Below are 19,130 nucleotides of genomic sequence, written 5' to 3' on the forward strand. Positions count from 1 at the left end.
CCTAGGTTCTTTGGAGTATTTGGGCATTGTAACAACAGGATTCTGGACTAGATTGGTCACTGGCCTGATCGAACCAGGCTCTTCTTCTGTTCTCACTTCTTTTGTTCTTGTTACTTGCTGCAGCCCGCAAGTTAAAGAAGCTGGGAAACTTGAAGATGCAAGAAGAAGGGGAAGCAGCGGGCCCCTCCAGCCCTACAGAGGAGCAAGCTCCAAAGATGGCCATGACACGCATTGAGAGCCTGGAGTGCCAGCCCATCTTTCTCAATGTCCTGGAAGCTATCGAGCCAGGGGTGGTGTGTGCTGGCCATGACAACAACCAGCCTGATTCCTTTGCTGCCCTTTTGACCAGCTTGAATGAGTTGGGCGAGAGGCACCTGGTGCATGTTGTGAAATGGGCCAAGGCTTTGCCAGGTAAGGAGCAGCTCTTGCATTCTCCCTCTCTCTCTTTCTCTCTTTCGCATGCATCTATTCCTTATCTGAAGATGAGACATCACAGAAAACAGTGCAAAAGCCCCATCTCCCTTCGTGTTATGGTGCAAATATGTTTTCTGCTGTGGTTGCCCTTGTTTATTTGGGTTGGGTCTCTCTAAGCATGATAAGGTGACTGTCAGTGTATTTATACTGCATCAGCTATGTGCCTCGTTCTGCCGACTTGCATCACTTTCAGTCAGAGAAATTTAGGTTTTTCCGGCTTCTTCAATGCAAGGTTCCTCTTGCTGGGGTCTCTTATTTACGGCTTACAAATGGGACGGGTTTCGTTCTGAACAACAATGTTGAATACTGTTGATTATTCAGAATAAGTAGATGGCAAATATTTTCAAAGCACACAATTTGCACCTCTTTTGTGATCTGCATTCCATTATTGGCAATTAAAGAGATGCTGTCTTTCATTATCTGCAGTTAAAATGACTGTCAGGAAGATAGCAGAATGCAAAAATCACATATATTAAGAAATGCATCAGTATAAATAAATAAAAAATAGAGAAAATGTTCCCAGATACTCAGGGAAGCTTGCCTGAGCTTTTTAGATAAAGAGTGGGAGAACAACATTTAATAAGAATTCAGAAATCAAACAATCTTGGGGGGGGGACCACTTCTCAGAATCTATTCCTTAGTCAAAAGAAGTGAGGGGCACCTACTTTTAGGAGCACCTCTCTTCAAATTTGGTGTAGAATGTTTATTTATTTTGTAAAATTTATATGCTGATTGATTGAAAACAGCAACAACCCTCAAAGCATCATGCTTACACTGCTAGTTTGCTGCTCCTGTCAAAAGCTGCACAGTGTGTGCTCTATCTTCTCCCTGTTGTTTTCCAGCATTCTCAAATGTGTCCACATGATCTGCTGGGAAATGTCAGAAAGTTGCATTCACAAAGTCAAAGTGCCCTCGCCTGGCTTCATTAGTTAAAAAGCCCCACACTCCCAATGCAAGTTCCTGAAACTGGGACACAACCACCAAACCATCACAAGATCCAGCATGAGTAAGCAGAATCCTGGCAGGGACACTTCCCTGCAAAAATTAAGGTGTTTGTGTTATTAGGGTGGGACATCAAAACAGTTTACAAAGAGAACGGAACAATAAAATGATCAGTAAAAAATATATAAAACTTGAAATATAAAAGCAAGAGGAAACTAAAAATGAATTAAAATGTACATTAACAATCTACACATCTGTTTAGGATTGTCCAAACAAATACTGTATGTTTTTAGCAGGCACCAAAATGTGTATAGTGAAGGTGCCTGCCTGATGTCAATAGGCAGAGTTCAGAGTGTAGGGGGACTGACCAGATGCTGGAAAAGGGTTTTGTTTGCTCAAGTTCAGTAGGCTGCGTGTGGTTGGGTTCTCATAGTATGTCTGTAAGAATGTGGACCGCACTTGAAGGGAGAAGGTTCACTGATGTGCTCATGCATCTGTTTCCTATAATGGTCAGGGATAGATTGCTGGGAGACACGGGTTGACTAGAGTGGCAGTTAACATTACGTGGAAGCAAGGCTGAGTTTGTCTTCAAGTGTGCATTCACCGGGGAGCTGGAGCAGTGTACTGGTTAGAGTGTTTGACGAGATTCTGGGAGAGACCAGAGTTCAAAACCCCACTCAGCCCCACTCCAGTAACAGTCCAGTTGGCTTCTGTATGTACCCTGGGGGGGGGGCACCCTCTTGTCCTTGGTCTTAGGCAGCAAGATGTCTTGAGCGAGTCCTAACAAAGAAATACAGCCAATTATGGCTCCCTGGTGAGACTGTGTGCATGACAAACATACCGTATTTTTCGTCCCATAGGACGCACCTAGTTTTTTTGGGGGGAAAATAAAGGAAATTTCCCCCCCTTTATTTCCCCCCCAAAACCAGGTCGGGGAATCCAAACCAGGTGGGGAACAGCGGGATGGCTGCGCTGCATCTCCCCGCTGTCCCCCGAGCTTGTGGGGCTGCCTGATGTCTGCCCGAAGCGCGGGGCACTCTGCTTTCAGCGCACCCCGCGCTCCGGGAAGCAGGCTGCTATCCGCAGCCGAGGGAGCCCTGAGGGACCTCCCGCAGGGCTCCCTCGGCTATGGATATCTGCCCGGCGACGAGGCGCTCTGCTTCAGGGCGCGCTGGGCAGCAGGCTGCTATCCGCAGCCAGGGAGCCCTGCAGGACCTCCCGCGGGGCTCCCTCGGCTGCGGATGTCTGCCCGGCGCGAGGGGCGCTCTGCTTCAGGGCGTCCTGCGCGCCGGGCAGCAGGCTGCTATCTGCAGCCTGGGGAGCCCTGCGGGAACTCCCGCGGGCTCCCCAGGCTTGCTGATAGCTTGCTGAAGCCTGGAGAGCGAGAGGGGTCGGTGCGGACCGACTCCTCTCGCTCTCCAAGCTTCAGCGAAAGCCTGCATTCGCCCCATAGGACGCACCCAGATTTTCCCTTTATTTTTGGAGGGGGAAAAGTGTGTCCTATAGGGCGAAAAATACGGTATTTGAATTCACGCATTGTATGGTCAGGTGTTCTGCCTCAAGCAGCAAGAAGTTGCCTGTGTTTGGCTTCCTTTGCAATGAGAGATTACTGTGCAGATGGTCTTTTTGAATTTCTAGTTTTGCAAATCTCCAAATAGAGAGTTGGGTGTGCTCCACCCAGGCAACGGATCTGTACCCTCACATCAGATCTCCAGGGAGAGATGCCCAGAACCCCAGGACACAGCTGTCCAGTAGCCAACTCTCTCCCTCTCTCCTTTTCTCTCTGTCTTCTTGTCTGTCCCCAGACTTTCTTTCATCCTTTCACAAATATGTAAGAAGCCCTAATGGATCAAAGACCCACCTAGTCCTGTAGCTCACCAGGTGCCCGTGGCAAACCTACAAGCAGGATTCAGTCATAAGAGCCATCTCTCCTCCTGCAGTGTCCAGCAACTGGAATTCAGAAGCATTATGCCTTCTGGCAGCAGAGGTGGAGCAAAGCCATTGTGGCTAGTAGCCATAAATAGCCTTTTCCTCCATCAGTTGGTCTAATCTATTTTTAAAGCCATCCAGGTTGGTGGCCATCACTGCCTCCTGCAAGAGAGACTTCCACAGTTTAACTATGTACTGTGTGAAGGACATCCTTTTATCTGTCCTGAACCTTCCAACATTCAGCAGCTTCACTGGATGTTCATGAGTTCCAGTGTTAGAAAAGAGGGAGAAAACCTTTTCTCTGTCCACTTCCTCTAGGTCATACATAATTTTATAAACTCCTGTTATGTCCTTCTTACTCAACTTTTCTTTTTTAAGCAATTATGTTTATTAAATTGTAAGAAACTAAAAGAAGAAATATTGCAGCTGTCAAAACATTATTAAACACTTTAAAGAAACAAATTGACTCTACGAAAGGTTGGCAGCTGATAAATTGCTAAGGAAACAAAAGTAAGTAATTATTATTTTAAAAATAAATAAATGAAATACCACCACGATAGTGTATACCATGCCCAAATCATATCCACCAGGCAAGTAAGTTTGTTACTCATTTCTCTCATAATCGATTATTTCAAAACAAAATTAAAAATTTATACATAAGAATTCAAGCATCATTTGCTATATATCATGTGAAAAGGAAAGGAAAGCCTACGTCAACTGAACCTTATTTCATATCAATATTTGTGCTAGTAAATATTATAAAATCAGACCACACCACAGTAAAGTTATCTTTCTTAGTCTGAGCTCAGATTGTTAATTTAAATTTTTTAGTAACACTGTATCCCATACCACTTGATGGCAATTTGACACTGGCGAGATCTTTCCAGTGACTAACTCTAACAGCCCTTGCAGCTTGTAACAGATGTCCAACTTTTTTCTAAGCTAAAAAAACCCAAATGTTGTAACCTTTCCTCATATAACAGTCGTTCCACCCCATGTTCATTTTGGCTGCCTTTTTCTGAACCTTTTCCAGCTCTTCAATGTCCTTTTTGAGGTGTGACCAGAACTGTACACAGTATTCCAAATTTTCCTCCCTTTACATCAGCTTCATAGAATCATAAAATTGTAGAGTTGAAATGGACCAAAGTGTCATCTAGTCCAACCCCATTGTCCCTTTCGTTGGTAGGACTGCTAGGGGGCAGTGTTACCTTGTCAAACCTCTGGTGCCTAACACTAAAGAGATTTCCCAGCTAGATAGGTACCAATGAGAAAACAGTTTTAAAAACAAATCCTGAGCCATTAAGAAGCAATTTCACTGATGAAGGAAAGGCTCGACAGTGGCCTAATAGCATTTTCAGGTGTGCAGTTAAAGCACCTTAAAAGTACTATGTGACCTCCAACAGTCCCTCAAGTGGACTGGAAAGATTTCTCAAGTCTATCCGAGGAACAATGATATTGTTACATGCCACCCCACTCTCTGAGAAGTGAGAAACTCCAGGGATTCTTGTGCTTCCCCAGGGTTCAGTTTCCTTGGAATGAAGCTCAGTGCAGACTATGGTGTCTTTAGGATATATGGTTTTATTTACACATGTAAATAAAGGGACAGAAGGACTCACAGCTTTAATATCCCAGCAGGCCTTGCTTCCCCATTAGTCATAACTTTGGATCCATCACAGAGCAAGCAGATCTCTGTGTCTGGTTTCCAAACTCAGCTCACATATTCCCCTTCCTTTCTTCTTCTTCTCCTCCTCCTCCTCCTCCTCCTCCTCCTCCTTCTTCTTCTTCTTCTTCTTCTTCTTCTTCTTCCTCCTCCTCCTCCTCCTCCTCCTCCTCCTCCTCCTCCTCTCTTTCTGTCTCTCTGCTCTTCTCCTACTTAACAGTAAGATGAAAGGGATAGAGGAAAGGCCCACCTATTTGTTCTACAGCATAGAGCAACTACTCCGGTTGTGTTCATCACGGTGTTTTAACTAGCCATTCAAAGCCATTACCTTACCAAGCGGACTGGTTTGGCAAGTTTGCTTTCATATCTTCCAGCCCTACAGATACAGGAACCAAGAACTGGAAGCAACTCAGAGCATCATCCAGACTGGGATGGTCCAACACGCAGTCCAAGGGCCACATGCAGCCCTTGAGGCCTTTTTTGGGAAGGAGGCATGAGGGCTCTGGCAGGATCCTAGAGTCCCCCTGCTTGCTTCCCAAAGCCTAGTGTTTTCCCAGTTTGGTGAAGGAGGGTTCTGGGGCCCTACTAGAGCCTTGTGCCTCCTTCTCAAAGCCCAGAGTCTCACTTAGCAGCTTTGATAAGGTGGCGAGAGAGCTGGGTGTGTGTGAAATCTTACCTCACTCTCCCCATCCACCATGCAACAAGGCAGTGTGCAGCCTGTGGATTCCATGTCAAAGTACTCTTGCAACCCACTTGGTATGAAAAGTTGGGCCACCCTGATCCAGTCTGTTCCCCACCCCACCCCAGCTTGCAACAATTTAGATTTCCAGTGACAGTCAATGGGCCTTTGGACAGGTACAGCAGGAAAATAGAGGGAAAGGAAGGAAAAGCTGAATCCTGATCACATCTGAGGAACAAGAACGCTTGTGTTACCACAGCTGCCCTGCTGGGCTGCTTCTCATTTGTAGCACATCAGAGAGGTAGAATGTCAGCTTTCCAGAACTTAGCAGAGAGTGACAATTGGGAACACCTTTGTCTCTTCTCTGTTGAATAAAGAAACAGGGGAGGACTTGAATCCTGAACCATAACCCAGTGCAGCATAATTCATAATTACTGATCTCAATTAAGCTAATGAAGGGTTTTAGTGTTCTACACATTCTGGTTAGTTTGGCTAGATGGCCACTTCCACCATATTCACGAGTTTTCTGGCACTGCAAGAGCTTTGGAGAATAGCTTTTGTCCTATAGCAGGAAGAAGCATAACTCTCCAAGCACAGATAGCTGTGGAGATGAAGTTAACCACTGTTAGGAATGGGTAGGTGGTGGTGTGTGGTTGGTGGAGAAATTCATTCTGTCCACATTTTGATGTGAGCCTAATTTATGCTTCCCTAAAGCGAAACACACCTGCCCTTCAAAATTTGCACTTCTCCACACATTGTGATATAGTAATCAAAAATGGGGAAAGCGCACACACAAAATGCATGCACAAATGTAATATGTAAATGTGTTATATGGGGAGGAATTTTTTGTAAAAATGTGTATACAGTATGGTCACATCATACATACCGTACATTTAATTGTGTGATTTCAGCCATCTGCGGTTGAAGGCTGACTGGTTGAAATCGCACGAATTAAACACACAGGAGGCAGAGAGCTTAAAAGCTGTTTTTGTGTAGCATTTTCACAGAGCGGAAAGAGCTTTTAAACTCTCTGCTTTGCTTATCGAGCTCTGGGATACTCTTGTGGAAACTTGGGCAGCCCCACAAGATCTCGTGAGAATCACCCAGAGCCCATTAGGCATGTCAGAGAGCTTAAAAGCTCTATGTCTTGCTTGGGGGCAAGGCCTCCTTGACTCACAACCAACTCCGGAAAGGTAAAGATGGTCACTTGGGGACAGTTCCAAGAGAATGGTTCAAGTACACAAGTTTTTGTGTACTTCAGATTGTAGCCACCGTGCAATACTGTATTAGATAAAATTGTATAAAAACAAATCTGTTATACAAAAAATGAATACAAAATGTGTGCACATCACCATGCAAACTTTTTGCATGCTAACAGATGAATGCGAGAAACTTAAGACTGGAAAACTGAGGAAGGGAGAGAAGTAAGAATTTATGTGTCTTAGTCTGCTACTCTGACCACTACGCCAGAAGGGTAGCATGGTCAATTGGGTGCTCTGGATGAGGTTGTACTCTATCAAAAGCTGCTGAGAGATCAATAAAGAATCACAAGGCCACCCTCCTCTTGTCTTTCTCTCAATAAAGGACATACAAAGCCAATTCAGTTCCACAACTGCACATAAACCCTAACTGAGTTGTCCTAAATGGATCAGGATAATCAGTGTTTCATCCAAATGTTTTTCAACAGCCGCATGGCAATCCTCTGCATCACTTTCACAAGAAAGTGACCAGACAGTAGTTGTCAGAAACCAATGGGTCCACCGAGATAGGCTTCTTTAGGTCAAGTCACTGCTTCCTTCCATAAAGTTGGGACCACTACTTCCCACAAGGATTCACTGCCACATCCTGGTTCCACCCAGTCCTATCCTCTCAGCAGACTTCAATCATCCAAGAGGGAAAGGCACAGAGAACACATGGGTAATCACTTCATTACAAGTAACTTGCCCAATGCCATCAAGATGCATCAACTGAAACTGATCGACTTTGCCATCAAAGTGCCTTGGAAACAAGTCGCAATGGGATTCTGAAGGGTCTAGAATTCCATTGAATGGAACACAGGAGCCAACTCCTAGAGGCCAAGACCCCTTTGGCCCCCCCCCCAATAAAATATTTGAGGGGGCCTGCCCCTCCCCCAAATTGATGGGCATTGCCATTCAAATGATGTGTGTGCACTGAGTCATGTGATAAGTTATGTGGGATGTGGCTTACCTGCCCCCACAATGTTTTATGCAAGTTGGCACCCCTGACCTGAAGCAGAAGTCAATCGATCCTGGACATAAGAATACAAGAAGAACCTGCTGGATCAGGCCAGCAACCCACATAGTCCAGCATTTTGTTCTTACTGTAGCCAACCAGATGACTGTGAGAAACCTGCAAGCTGGACCCAAGCACAACAGCTCTCTCCCCTTCTGTGGCTTCCAGCAATTGGTATTCAAAAGCAACAATGCTTCCAGCCATGGAGGCAGAGTACATCCATCATGGCTAGTAGATAGCCTTATCCACTGTGAATTCATCCAGTCCTCTTTTAGAGCCATCCAAGTTGGTGGCCACCATTGTCTCCTGCAATAGCAAGTTCCACAGTATGTCTAAGCACTACATAAAGAAGTTCTTTCTTTTGTCTGTCCTTAATTGTCCAACATTCTAACTTCTGTGTTATGGGAAAGGGAGAAAAACTTTTCTGTAGCCAGTTTCTCTACGCCATGCATAATTTTATAAACACCTATCATATGAAAGAAACACATTTGAGGATGCAATGGATGCAAATGAATGGGCCTCCTCTTGAGGTTGTTTAGTATTCTTGCATGTGTACATGTAGAATTAGACATACTGTAATTCTGCAGTGCAAAAGTCACATGGGCTTTGAATTACACTGTTTGGTTACTAAAAGGCTCCATTTTGCTGCAAACCACTATGTTCTCATTAATAGAGCAAGCACTTAGGTTCCATGATTGCTCAGGAAATATATTTGTTTCAAAATGGGAAAACTGATTCAAATCTATGATTTAAATTTGCATTTTCTTTGTCATTTAAATCATGGTTTAAACAGATGATTTAAATCACCGTTATTTAAATCAACCCATTCTGGTTTGCACTGATGGAGAAAATCAATTAGAATCATCTTCAGTATACGCCAAGTTCAGCATCACCATGGCTTCATGTTAGAATAATCAAATTAGCCTTCCACATTCCCTTCTACTTCTTTACACACAGAAAGCAGTTTCCTGTGACATCTGAACTATCATTCGTTCAAAGTATCCTGGTCAGTTAACTAAATGTAGTTAGAACAAACCCCAGTTTTCCAAGCTCTGACATCACAGGAAACTGTGGTTAGCTCAAAAGATGTTTTCAATCTTTTCTTTACATGTGTTGTGCTAGCAAGGATTGCCATGTGCTCTCGTTTACAGAGACTGTCTGGTTCAAAGAGACCCTTAACAGTAGGCACATAGATCATCTGGTCACAGCAATCCTATGGCAAGATTCTAGTTGTATATAAAGCATTAAAATTACAGTCATACCTCGGGTTACAGACACTTCAGGTTGCGTTTTTTCGGGTTATGGACACGCTGAAACCCGGAAGTACCAGAATGGGTTACTTCCGGGTTTCGGCAGTCGTGCATACACAGAAGCTCTAAATCACGCTTTGCGCATGCGCAGAAGCGCCGAATCGCAACCCGCGTGTGTGCAGACATGGCGCTGCAGGTTGCGAACATTGCGGGTTGCGAACGTGCCTCCCACACAGATCACGTTCGCAACCCAAGCATCCACTGTATTTCTAAGTTTTTGACCATACATATAAATAAGCAGTTTTATATCAGCTTGTGTCCTCTTTTTTAGTGATGCGGTTTCTCTTTTTTGTTAGTGAGGACATAGCCACCTCAGGGCAAGTCCAAGGCTCACTCCCATAATACTAACCCATGGTTTAGAGCTACATCAGAGCCAGTGATATAGCACAGCAGTCATGAAATAATCCTTTCCAAGCTCTAAGGCTGAATATTATCCATGGGGTGCCTACATGTTTATTTAAAAACGGGCTGAAGTATTGCCAACAAGAAAATTTCATTCACAGTGGGAGTACTGTTGGTTGTTTAAAAAACACACACAAAAAACCCTCTCACTGGGGGCCTCCCCTGACATGCTTCAATTTTTTTTGCATTTTGTCTGCAGTTGTTCACTGCCAGAATGATCCATTTGCCACAAGCATATGAATGTTTGGCAGCATTTTCCCAGAACCAGGGCAAGTACCCCCTTCTAAGGACAAAGTCAAGTGCTGTCCAGTTGCCCTGGGAGAGGGGTGTGTCTGCACATGATCTAGGATGTATTTCCTGTCCCATGAAATGAGCAAACATCCAGTTCTGTGGCACCCTCCACAGTAAGACTGTGAGGTTGCAGAGGCTGTTTTAATTAAGCCTTGTGCTAAAATTTTAATTTGATTTCAATAGATCACACTACATTTTTTAATATTGAGATTCAATGCAGGAAAAAGCCTCCAAGTGACTGTAGCAGGTGATGTTTCCAGCAACTGTTGCAGTCACCTGCCTAGAACCCCATCTCATAGAATAAAAAAATGAACCGAATCACAGAATTGTAGAGTTGGAAGGGACACAAAGAATAATCTAGTCCAACCCCAAGCAATGCAGGAATCTCACTTCTACAACCTGTGCACACCAACTCACCATCTCTAGAAGCACTGATGACTTCTTGGATGCTAGTAAGTTTGCCACTAGAGCCTTTGGGCTCAGACCCACCCCGCCACACATTTGCAACACCCACCACATATACCATCTTGTTTTTTGAGTTACAGGTTTTGCTCCATCGTACTCTTAACAACTTGATCACCATATTCCTGAGAAACCACCGTCTGTTGTCCACTGTCTTATCCAATCACAATTGGTCAGGATATCTACCTGCACTCCATGTCCAGACAGGAAGGCCACTTGGAAACAAACTCTTGGTGGCTACCTCCCAGCTGTAGGACTCTCTCTTGCAAAGGGACTTGCCAAGAAATAAGAACCTAAAAAGAGTCCATCCAGCCAAGAACCCGCTCTACTACGGTGACCAGCAAGAGGCAGGGATGTGAAGGTCAACAATCTGCTCTTGTTCCCCAGGAACTGGTTTCCAGAGGGATGACACCCCTAAACTTGGCTGTACTTAGCTACCATGAGGAACAGCGCCTCCTCTCCTTGATTCTGGTTAATCCCTTTCCAAAGCCATCACCACCATTTGTGCTGCAAATTTCTGTGCATCCATTATTCATTGTGTGAAGCCTTCCATTTTCTTTGTCCTGAATCAGGAGGCCAATCAGTTCCACGGGGGGGGGGGGTGTCCATCAGTTCTGGTTAGATGAAATTCTGTCTGTCCACTTAATTCAGAAAAATGCAAGCTTTTGGTAAACCTCACCCATATCCCCGTCCCCCATTTCTTCCTTTTTTGGGTGCTAAACCATGCCTTGTGTTCAATTTAGAGCTTGATGTGTTTTTCTTTCTTTCTTTCTTTCTTTCTCTCTCTCTCTCTCTCTCTCTCTCTCTCTCTCTCTCTCTCTTTTAAAAATAGCAACTGCAGGAAGGTCTGATCAGGATCGGGACCATGGGGGCAGGGTAGTTAATCCCTGCCCCATGCTCTCATACTCTCAAATCTAGCCCCCTACCTGAAGCTGCTGTTCAGCAGAGGAGGAACAACCACTGGTGACAAATAATAGCATTGGGGGAGGGGTTGCAATCTTCAGCAGCTCCCTCTACACATCCTAATTCTCCCCAGATCATCTACCCTGCTAAGAGCAGCCCTGGGTCTCCCTCCTTGCACCACCAAGTGGAGGGAGCAGCAGAGAAGGAGACCCTTTCCTGTGTGGCTGGTGGCCTGTTATCTAAGAATACCCAACAGCACTGTGTCTGAGGCCCTATCCTGGAAGCTCAAGTGGGTGATCTAGCTGATCTTTGGGGAAGGGAAAGGACCATATCTCAGTGGGTAGAGTGTTTGCCTTGCAAGCAGAAGGTGCTAGGTTCAATCCCTGATGGCATCTCCCGATAGGATTGGGAGAGGCTCCTGGCCTGAAATTCTGGAGAGTCACTGCTGCCTCTCATTCAGTATGAAGCAGCTTCCTATGCTGACGAGACCTCGGAGATTATTTTAACAGAACACCCTGCATTTTAACTTTTCAAAGCCCATGATTGAGTTTCCATGTGATTAAAAAGCCTCCAGGTGACTGCAGCAAGTGGCATTTCCAGCAACTGCTACAGTCACCTTTTTGGAGCCCTATCTCATGGAATTGCAGAGTTAGAAGGGATCTGAAGGGTCATCTAATCCAGTCCCCTGCAATGCAGGAATGCCATCTGTTCCTACCCACTCAACCATCCTCTCTCCAGAAACACTCGCAGCAGGCAAGCAAACCAGCAAGCTGGCAATTTGCTGTCACAGTCTTTGGACTCGGAGCCACACTACATCCCCTACATACAACTCGAAACCCTCACTGCTGCTTCCTGTGTGCATTATCTTGTTTGGGGAATTACAGGTTTCTTCCAAGTTCACCCTTAGGAACCTGGCCACCCTACAAGGGCATGTCACTTTAGGGGATGAAATGTTTTGTAAATTTCTTTTAAAAATGTTTTGGGGTGAGAAGAATTCACATCTGCTATTTTTGTGATTGGACAATATTTTGCTTAGTCAAGCTACATTTGATCAAAAAGCAGCACATGAACTGCTCTCAGGAAATCAAAGAGTTTTAATTTTACCTTCAGAAAATGTCAGGTAAGGCTATAAAGAAATCTTTATTTCTCGGCATAAAACATATCCTACTAGGCATACAACATTACCTTGTAATCATAAAACAACATTAGAAAGTAATGACATCAGTTAATAAGAAATTTAAGCAACAAGTTTCATCAAGTCTTGCTTTCATTTGTTATTTGACATTATTCGCCAACTTGTTTCTTGACCTCTAATGTAGCCCTCATGTTTATCCTGTATATACACCCTACCTGATGCCAATGTGAGTTGTTCCACACACCTTTGTGTAGACTGGGCATGACAGAGCCACCATGGAAGTTGCATGGATTCGTCAGTGAACTTCTTTACTTCCAGTGTAAAGACCCCATCAGACTTCCCTGTCAGACCAGTCTTTCAGCTCCAACTGGGATGAAGCACTAGGGTTGATGGAAGCTGTCTTCATCAGATATACCGTATTTTTCTCTCTATTACACGCAGATTTTTTCTCCTAAAAAGGAAGGGGAAATGTCTGTGCGTGTTATGGAGCGAATGTGGGGGGGGGGGCCTGGAGCCGATTAGGGGAGCGCAGGAACAAAAATCAGCAAAAATCAACCGTGCGTTGTGTCGGAGAGGGAAACCTGAAAAGAGGAAGTGGTTGCTTTCCTGCATTCTGCCTCAGGGTCTTACTGCCCACCCTCCTCTGTTTCGTTGCTGTGTTTGCTCAAACGGAACAAAGAGCAGGCAAATCCCCTCCCCTCCAGGCAAGCAGAGGGGAAAGCAGAGGTCTTTCCTTCTAATTCCTCTCCGTGCTCCTCGCAGGCAGCCAGAAAACATGCAGGAGGAGAGAGAAAGCTGGCTTCAGTTTGTGGAAACTTTTGCCTTTCTTTCCTCCCTCCCGTAAAATCTCTCTCCTGCTTTCTTAGCCAGCTGCTTCTCTGCACACCGCTCTCTTGTCCCTTCTGTGTTTTTCCTTCACTCCCCACTTAAAATGTAGTTACAAAGCATGGATCCACATGGATCCTCAGGATCTTTGCATTGGGCCACCCCAAATTCACCATCAGATCACATAGCAGCCTGCCCCCCAAAAATCACACACCCACTGTTGCCTGGGGCTGCAATGGTGCAAAAACGTGGTTAAAAAGCATGGATCCACATGGATCCTCAGGATCTTTGCATTGGGCCACCCCAAATTCACCATCAGATCACATAGCAGCCTGCCCCCCAAAAATCACACACCCACTGTTGCCTGGGGCTGCAATGGTGCAAAAACGTGGTTAAAAAGCATGGATCCACATGGATCCTCAGGATCTTTGCATTGGGCCACCCCAAATTCACCATCAGATCACATAGCAGCCTGCCCCCCCAAAATCACACACCCACTGTTGCCTGGGGCTGCAATGGTGCAAAAATGTGGTTAAAAAGCATGGATCCACATGGATCCTCAGGATCTTTGCATTGAGCTACCCCAAATTCACCATCAGATCACATGTCTGTGGCCACAGCATGAAGCACAAAAATGATACATCCACTGTTTCATTCAGAATTTTTTCCCTTGTTTTCCTCCTCTAAAAACGATGTGTGTGTTATGGTCAGGTGCGTGTTATAGAGCGAAAAATACGGTACAGAAAGATCTTCCAGAGTGTCATCATCTCCACCTCTCAAGTCAACAATCTTTTGAACAGGAGCTCTCCTCACTGTCATCTGATCACAAGAGTGTCTGGATTATCAGCTTCCTGAATGCACACCATGCTGAGTGTTGGATGGGTGGCAAAACTATAACCTATAATCCACTATAACCTTCTTTTGCAGCCTTGCTGCAGCTGAAACAAGATGTGGTGTGGACCTTCCACCCAAGAGCATTTTACTTTGATGTTGAACCAGCAGGGGTAGTACACACAAATGATGTATTCCTCTATCAGACTTAAGTTGTTTTTCCTCCCAAGGCCGTGTTTTGAAACCCAGATGCAACAAAGCCTCCTCGCTATCGTTAACTACCTTGAGTGACTCCCTGGACCAATTTCAAGAAGGGCCAGATCCACTGGAAGTTTTCCTGTCCTTAGGGCCTGACACCTCTGGCTTCTCTCCCTACCTCTAATTCTAGACTTAACTGCCTTGCTATGAATGAACGTTTGCTTCTGGTTGACAGGGTTGGGAAATTATTTTGCTCACAATTGTGACTGGGCTTTGCAGCACAGAGTTTTCTGCTTCCTCATAGCAACACCGCTATTCTGCTTATACAGTTGTATAATTTGATCCTAAATATATTTCCATGACTTCTTTTGGATCTCTGGGTGGAGAAGGCATTGGGCCAGGTCCACATCAGGCATCACTCAAACCGGGATTCCCTTAAATAGTATTGTGGATCTGGGTCTTAGGACCACTCCATAGCTCACAGGGTGGGCATGCCTGATGCACACCGTGGTCACAGGATAAGGATTTCAGAAGAGCCCTACTGAATCAGGCCAAGGGCCTATCCAGTCCAGCATCCTGTTCTCACATTAGCCACCCAGATGCCAGCTCAGTCTACCCAGCCAGTGGATGTTCACTGTCTCTGTAACCAATGAGCTGCACCCAATAAAGACATGGCTTTTATGACTCCACCTTGACCCATTTGTAGTTCTTTCTCCCGGAAAACTACCCTGGGTTGCAAGGACTCCTAAACAAAAATTCTCAAAGGCTTTATCATTTTTCCCACACATAGGAGATTCTTCAGACTCTAGCTGGCTCTGGTTCCCCTTTTCCTAACATTACAATATCCATTAGAGATGGGACTGCCAGAAGTGTATATAATGTTGTAGAAATGTGCACTTACACAGGAATAACCAGATGCACAAATATAGGGTGGGGGACACTTGGCTTGCGAGGAGTACATGCAAAAAGGTTCTCAGGGCCTTGGTAGATCACAAGCATAACATGGGTCAGCCGTGTGATGCAGCAGCCAAAAAGGTTAATGTGATTTTGGACTTCATGAACAGAATTCTAGATCCAGATCAAGGAAAGTCATAGTACTGCTCTGTGTTGCCTGGGTCAGATTCCACCTAGAGTCCTGTGTCCAGTTCTGGGCACGCCTGTTGACAGAGGAAAATAGAAGCTGTGCAGAAGAGAGCGACCAAGATGATTAAGAGTCTGAAAACCATGTTTTATGAGGGATGGTTGAGGAAGTTGGGTACCGTATTTTTCACCCTATAGGACACACTTTTTCCCCTCCAAAAATAAAGGGGAAATGTGTGTGCGTCCTATGGGGCGAATGCAGGCTTTCGCTGAAGCCTGGAGAGCGAGGGGGGTCGGTGCGCACTGACCCCTCTCGCTCTCCAGGCTTCAGGAAGCTATCCGCTAGCCGTGGGAGACGCAGCTCTCCCACGGCTAGCGGAGACCTTGCCTTCACCCAGAAGCTTGGGGCGCACTGAGCTCAGCACGCCCCAAGCTTCGGGCTTCGCACAGCGCTCCGCTAGCTGTGGGAGAGATCCATGAAGCCGCACGGCTCTCCCACCGCTAGCGGAGACCTTGCCGGCACCCAGAAGCTTGGGGCGCGCTGAGCTCAGCACACCCCAAGCTTCGGGCTTCGCGCAGCTCGGGCTTCCCCCGCTCCAGCCCCGCACCTGGGGGGAAAATAAATTTTTTTCTCTTTATTTCACCCCAAAAAAACTAGGTGCGTCCTATGGGGCAAAAAATACAGTATGTTTAGCTTGGAAAAGAGGAGAGTGGAGGGAGATAGGATAACCATCTTCAGATGTCTGAAGGGCTTTCTCATGGAAGATGGAACAAGCTTGTTTTATCCTGCTCTGGAGAATAGAACCTGAACAAATGGATTCAAGTTACAAGAATGGAGATTCTGACTAAACATCAGGAAGAACCTTCTGAGAGTAAGAGCCATTAGAGAGTGGAAAGAAATCCCTTAGAAGATAGTGGACTCTCATATGGATGTTGTTAAGCAGAGGTTGGATGGCCTTCTGTCAGGGATTCTTTAGCTGTTAATTTTGCATGGAGGGGCTTGGATAGGATGACCCGCAGGGTCCCTTACAACTCTACAGTTCTCTGATTCTGCAAAATACAATAACACCATCTGTTGGTGTGATGAAATTATATAAATACTGTGTATGTGATTTATAAATAGCAGATTTATATAATGCCATTGATTTATATTTACTCTGTTTCCTAATTCATCCCTAGTATGCCCTTTTCACTGTTGCTGCACACTGAGTTGACATTTTCACCAAACTATCTAACATGAACCCCAAGTACCGTATTTTTCGCTCTATAACACGCACCCGACCATAACGCGCACATAGTTTTTAGAGGAGGAAAATCCGTAGGCATGCCACCTGTAGGCATTCCCTCCATAACACACACAGACATTTCCCCTTAGTTTCTAGGAGGAAAAAAGTGAGTGTTATGGTGCAAAAAATACGGTATATCTTTCCCGTGTTAGTCACTCACTGCTAGTTCTGATTCTGTCATAGTACATGTGAAATTAGGAAATGTTTGCTCCAGTGCGTATCATTTTCCACTTATTTACATTGAGACCCATTTGACACTTTGCAACCACCCACTTGAGCAGTGGCGGACCCTGGGGTCTCAAATATCAGCAGCTCCCTGTACAACACCAGAATTCAGCACACACACCCCACCTCTACACCATAGTTGTGGCACCCCTGAGGGTCTACACTATGGGTAGGCAAACTAAGACCCGTGGGCCAGATCCTGCCCAATCGCCTTCTAAATCCGGCCCGCAGACAGTCCAAGAAACGTGTTTTTACAAGAGTAGAATTTGTCCTTTTATTTAAAATGCATCTCTGGGTTATTTGTGGGACATAGGAATTCATTCATATTTCCCCCCCAAAATATAGTCTTGACCCCCCACAAGGTCTGAGAGACAGTGGACTGGCCCCCTGCTGAAAAAGTTTGCTGACCCCTGGTCTACACTCAGTGCAACCAAACCAATCACAATCCCCTAAATCCACCCCTGACTTGAGAGAGACTTTAGACCTCTTTGCACTCTGCATGGATGAATAATGGTGAATACTATACTTGACCATCACTCTGAACAACTCTGATTGTCACTCAGCCTTCCCAAATTTCTATCAACTCCAGCCAATATGACTAATGGCCAGGCATAATGAAAGTTTAGCCCAAAGGGTAAACTGCAAGGCACTGGATTTGGAAAGACTGCTGTAGGTTATTTGTGAAAATATTAAAATATGCCAGTCCCAATTAGAATGAACGGGGGACCTCACTTCTTATATCCCTCTTTTATGAAAACTGCCCCATTTATTTCCACTTTCTGCTTCCTGTCCTTCATCCCTTCAACCAACCATAAGTGCAACCATCTAATGTTGCTCAGGAGCCTCTGGTGAGGAGATGCGTCAGAAGTCTTTTGAAGGCATTTTTAAAAATGAAAATAGCATGAGGAAGAGTGAAATGGGCACAATTTTTGCTCTCATTTACTTGCACATTTGTTCATTTGTGCAGCGAGTTCATTCATTCATGCTGTGCATAACATCCAATAAACACACAAGACGTAACCGGCTGCACGTTTGAATAAATAAAGTATACTATTCATTGTGCTAAATTGTAGATTTCAACAGAAGTAGCTCATAAAGTTCAATGAAAAAAGTAGAAGGCCCAGTGGATCAGTTCATTCTCTAATCTGTTCATGCATAAGGGTCATATATGTGTCTATTCCACCTGTCTGTTCATAGAGTCCAACAAGCCACACGAAAGGTTGTTACAGTTCCACAGAATTCTTTCACAGAGTCTGAGACAAGGATTTCCGGAATATTAGCCTAGTTTCGCCATCCTGGGCTTCATCAGTAGTACAAACTCATATATGCTATCACAGGACAGGCACAAGCACAATATTGATTCGAGTAGCAGGTGTTGGCGATCAACAGATACAAAATTTCTTTCTTAAAGTGACCCATATGGCACAGCAGAAGTAAAACAAACTTAATCCACACTCAGATGTTATACATATAAACATTAATGCAACTCATACAAAAATGTAATCAAATTTCATATCTAAAGTAATAGCAATTCACAGATACAAAATTTATTTTTCACAGTAATCTACTCGGCCCACAGAGGTGAAACAAACCTAGCCCATGCTCAGGTGTTCTACATATAAACCTTAGTATACATTCACAAAAAGCAACTATAATCAATTTCAGTATTCAGACCTGAGGTATGTAAGGAATTTAATAAGAAAATAAACCTAGTTTATTTCTGCATGAGGATTTTTTTAGCTCATTCTACAGTGGGAAGGTAAATGGCGTTTCCATGCGCTCTGGCACTTGTCACGGCCCTCCATGCATCAGAAGCAGTTTAGTCCTGCTGGACACATGACCCGGAAAACTGTCTGTGGACAAACGCTGACTCCCTCAGCCTGAGAGCGAGATGAGCCCTGCAACACCACAGTCACCTTTGACTGGACTTACCCATCCAGAGGTCATTTACCTTTACCTTTACCTTTACCTTTTACTGTACACAGACATAATTTGGCTTGTTTTTGAAGCACTGCAACTGACTTCCCCAACCTGGTGCCCTCCAGATGCTTTGGACATCTTTCCTGGCTGGGGGCACTAGTAGCCCAAAGCATCCTGGGGGACATCAACTTGGTGGCAGGGCTGTTAAAGCCCATGAGCAGAAATGGGCAATGAAGCATCCATCCAGGGCCAGCATGGTCATGAGGCTTAGTGAGGCAGGTGCCTCTGGCAGCAGATTGGGGACAGCTGGGAGGGGTGGCAGATC

The 19,130-nt window shown here is 45.0% G+C and overlaps 1 protein-coding gene across 1 annotated transcript in view; it reads left to right on the forward strand.

Annotated features, from left to right (window-relative positions):
• AR (androgen receptor) overlaps window positions 1-19,130 on the forward strand; it is a 239,587-nt gene that overhangs the window by 192,457 nt on the left and 28,000 nt on the right. Inside the window, exon 4 of the mRNA XM_077922599.1 lies at window positions 124-411. Coding sequence (XP_077778725.1) covers window positions 124-411 — 288 coding nt within the window. The remainder of the gene's footprint in view (window positions 1-123; window positions 412-19,130) is intronic.

This window comes from Podarcis muralis, chromosome Z (assembly GCF_964188315.1).
Source record: "Podarcis muralis chromosome Z, rPodMur119.hap1.1, whole genome shotgun sequence".
Lineage (NCBI taxonomy): Eukaryota > Metazoa > Chordata > Lepidosauria > Squamata > Lacertidae > Podarcis > Podarcis muralis.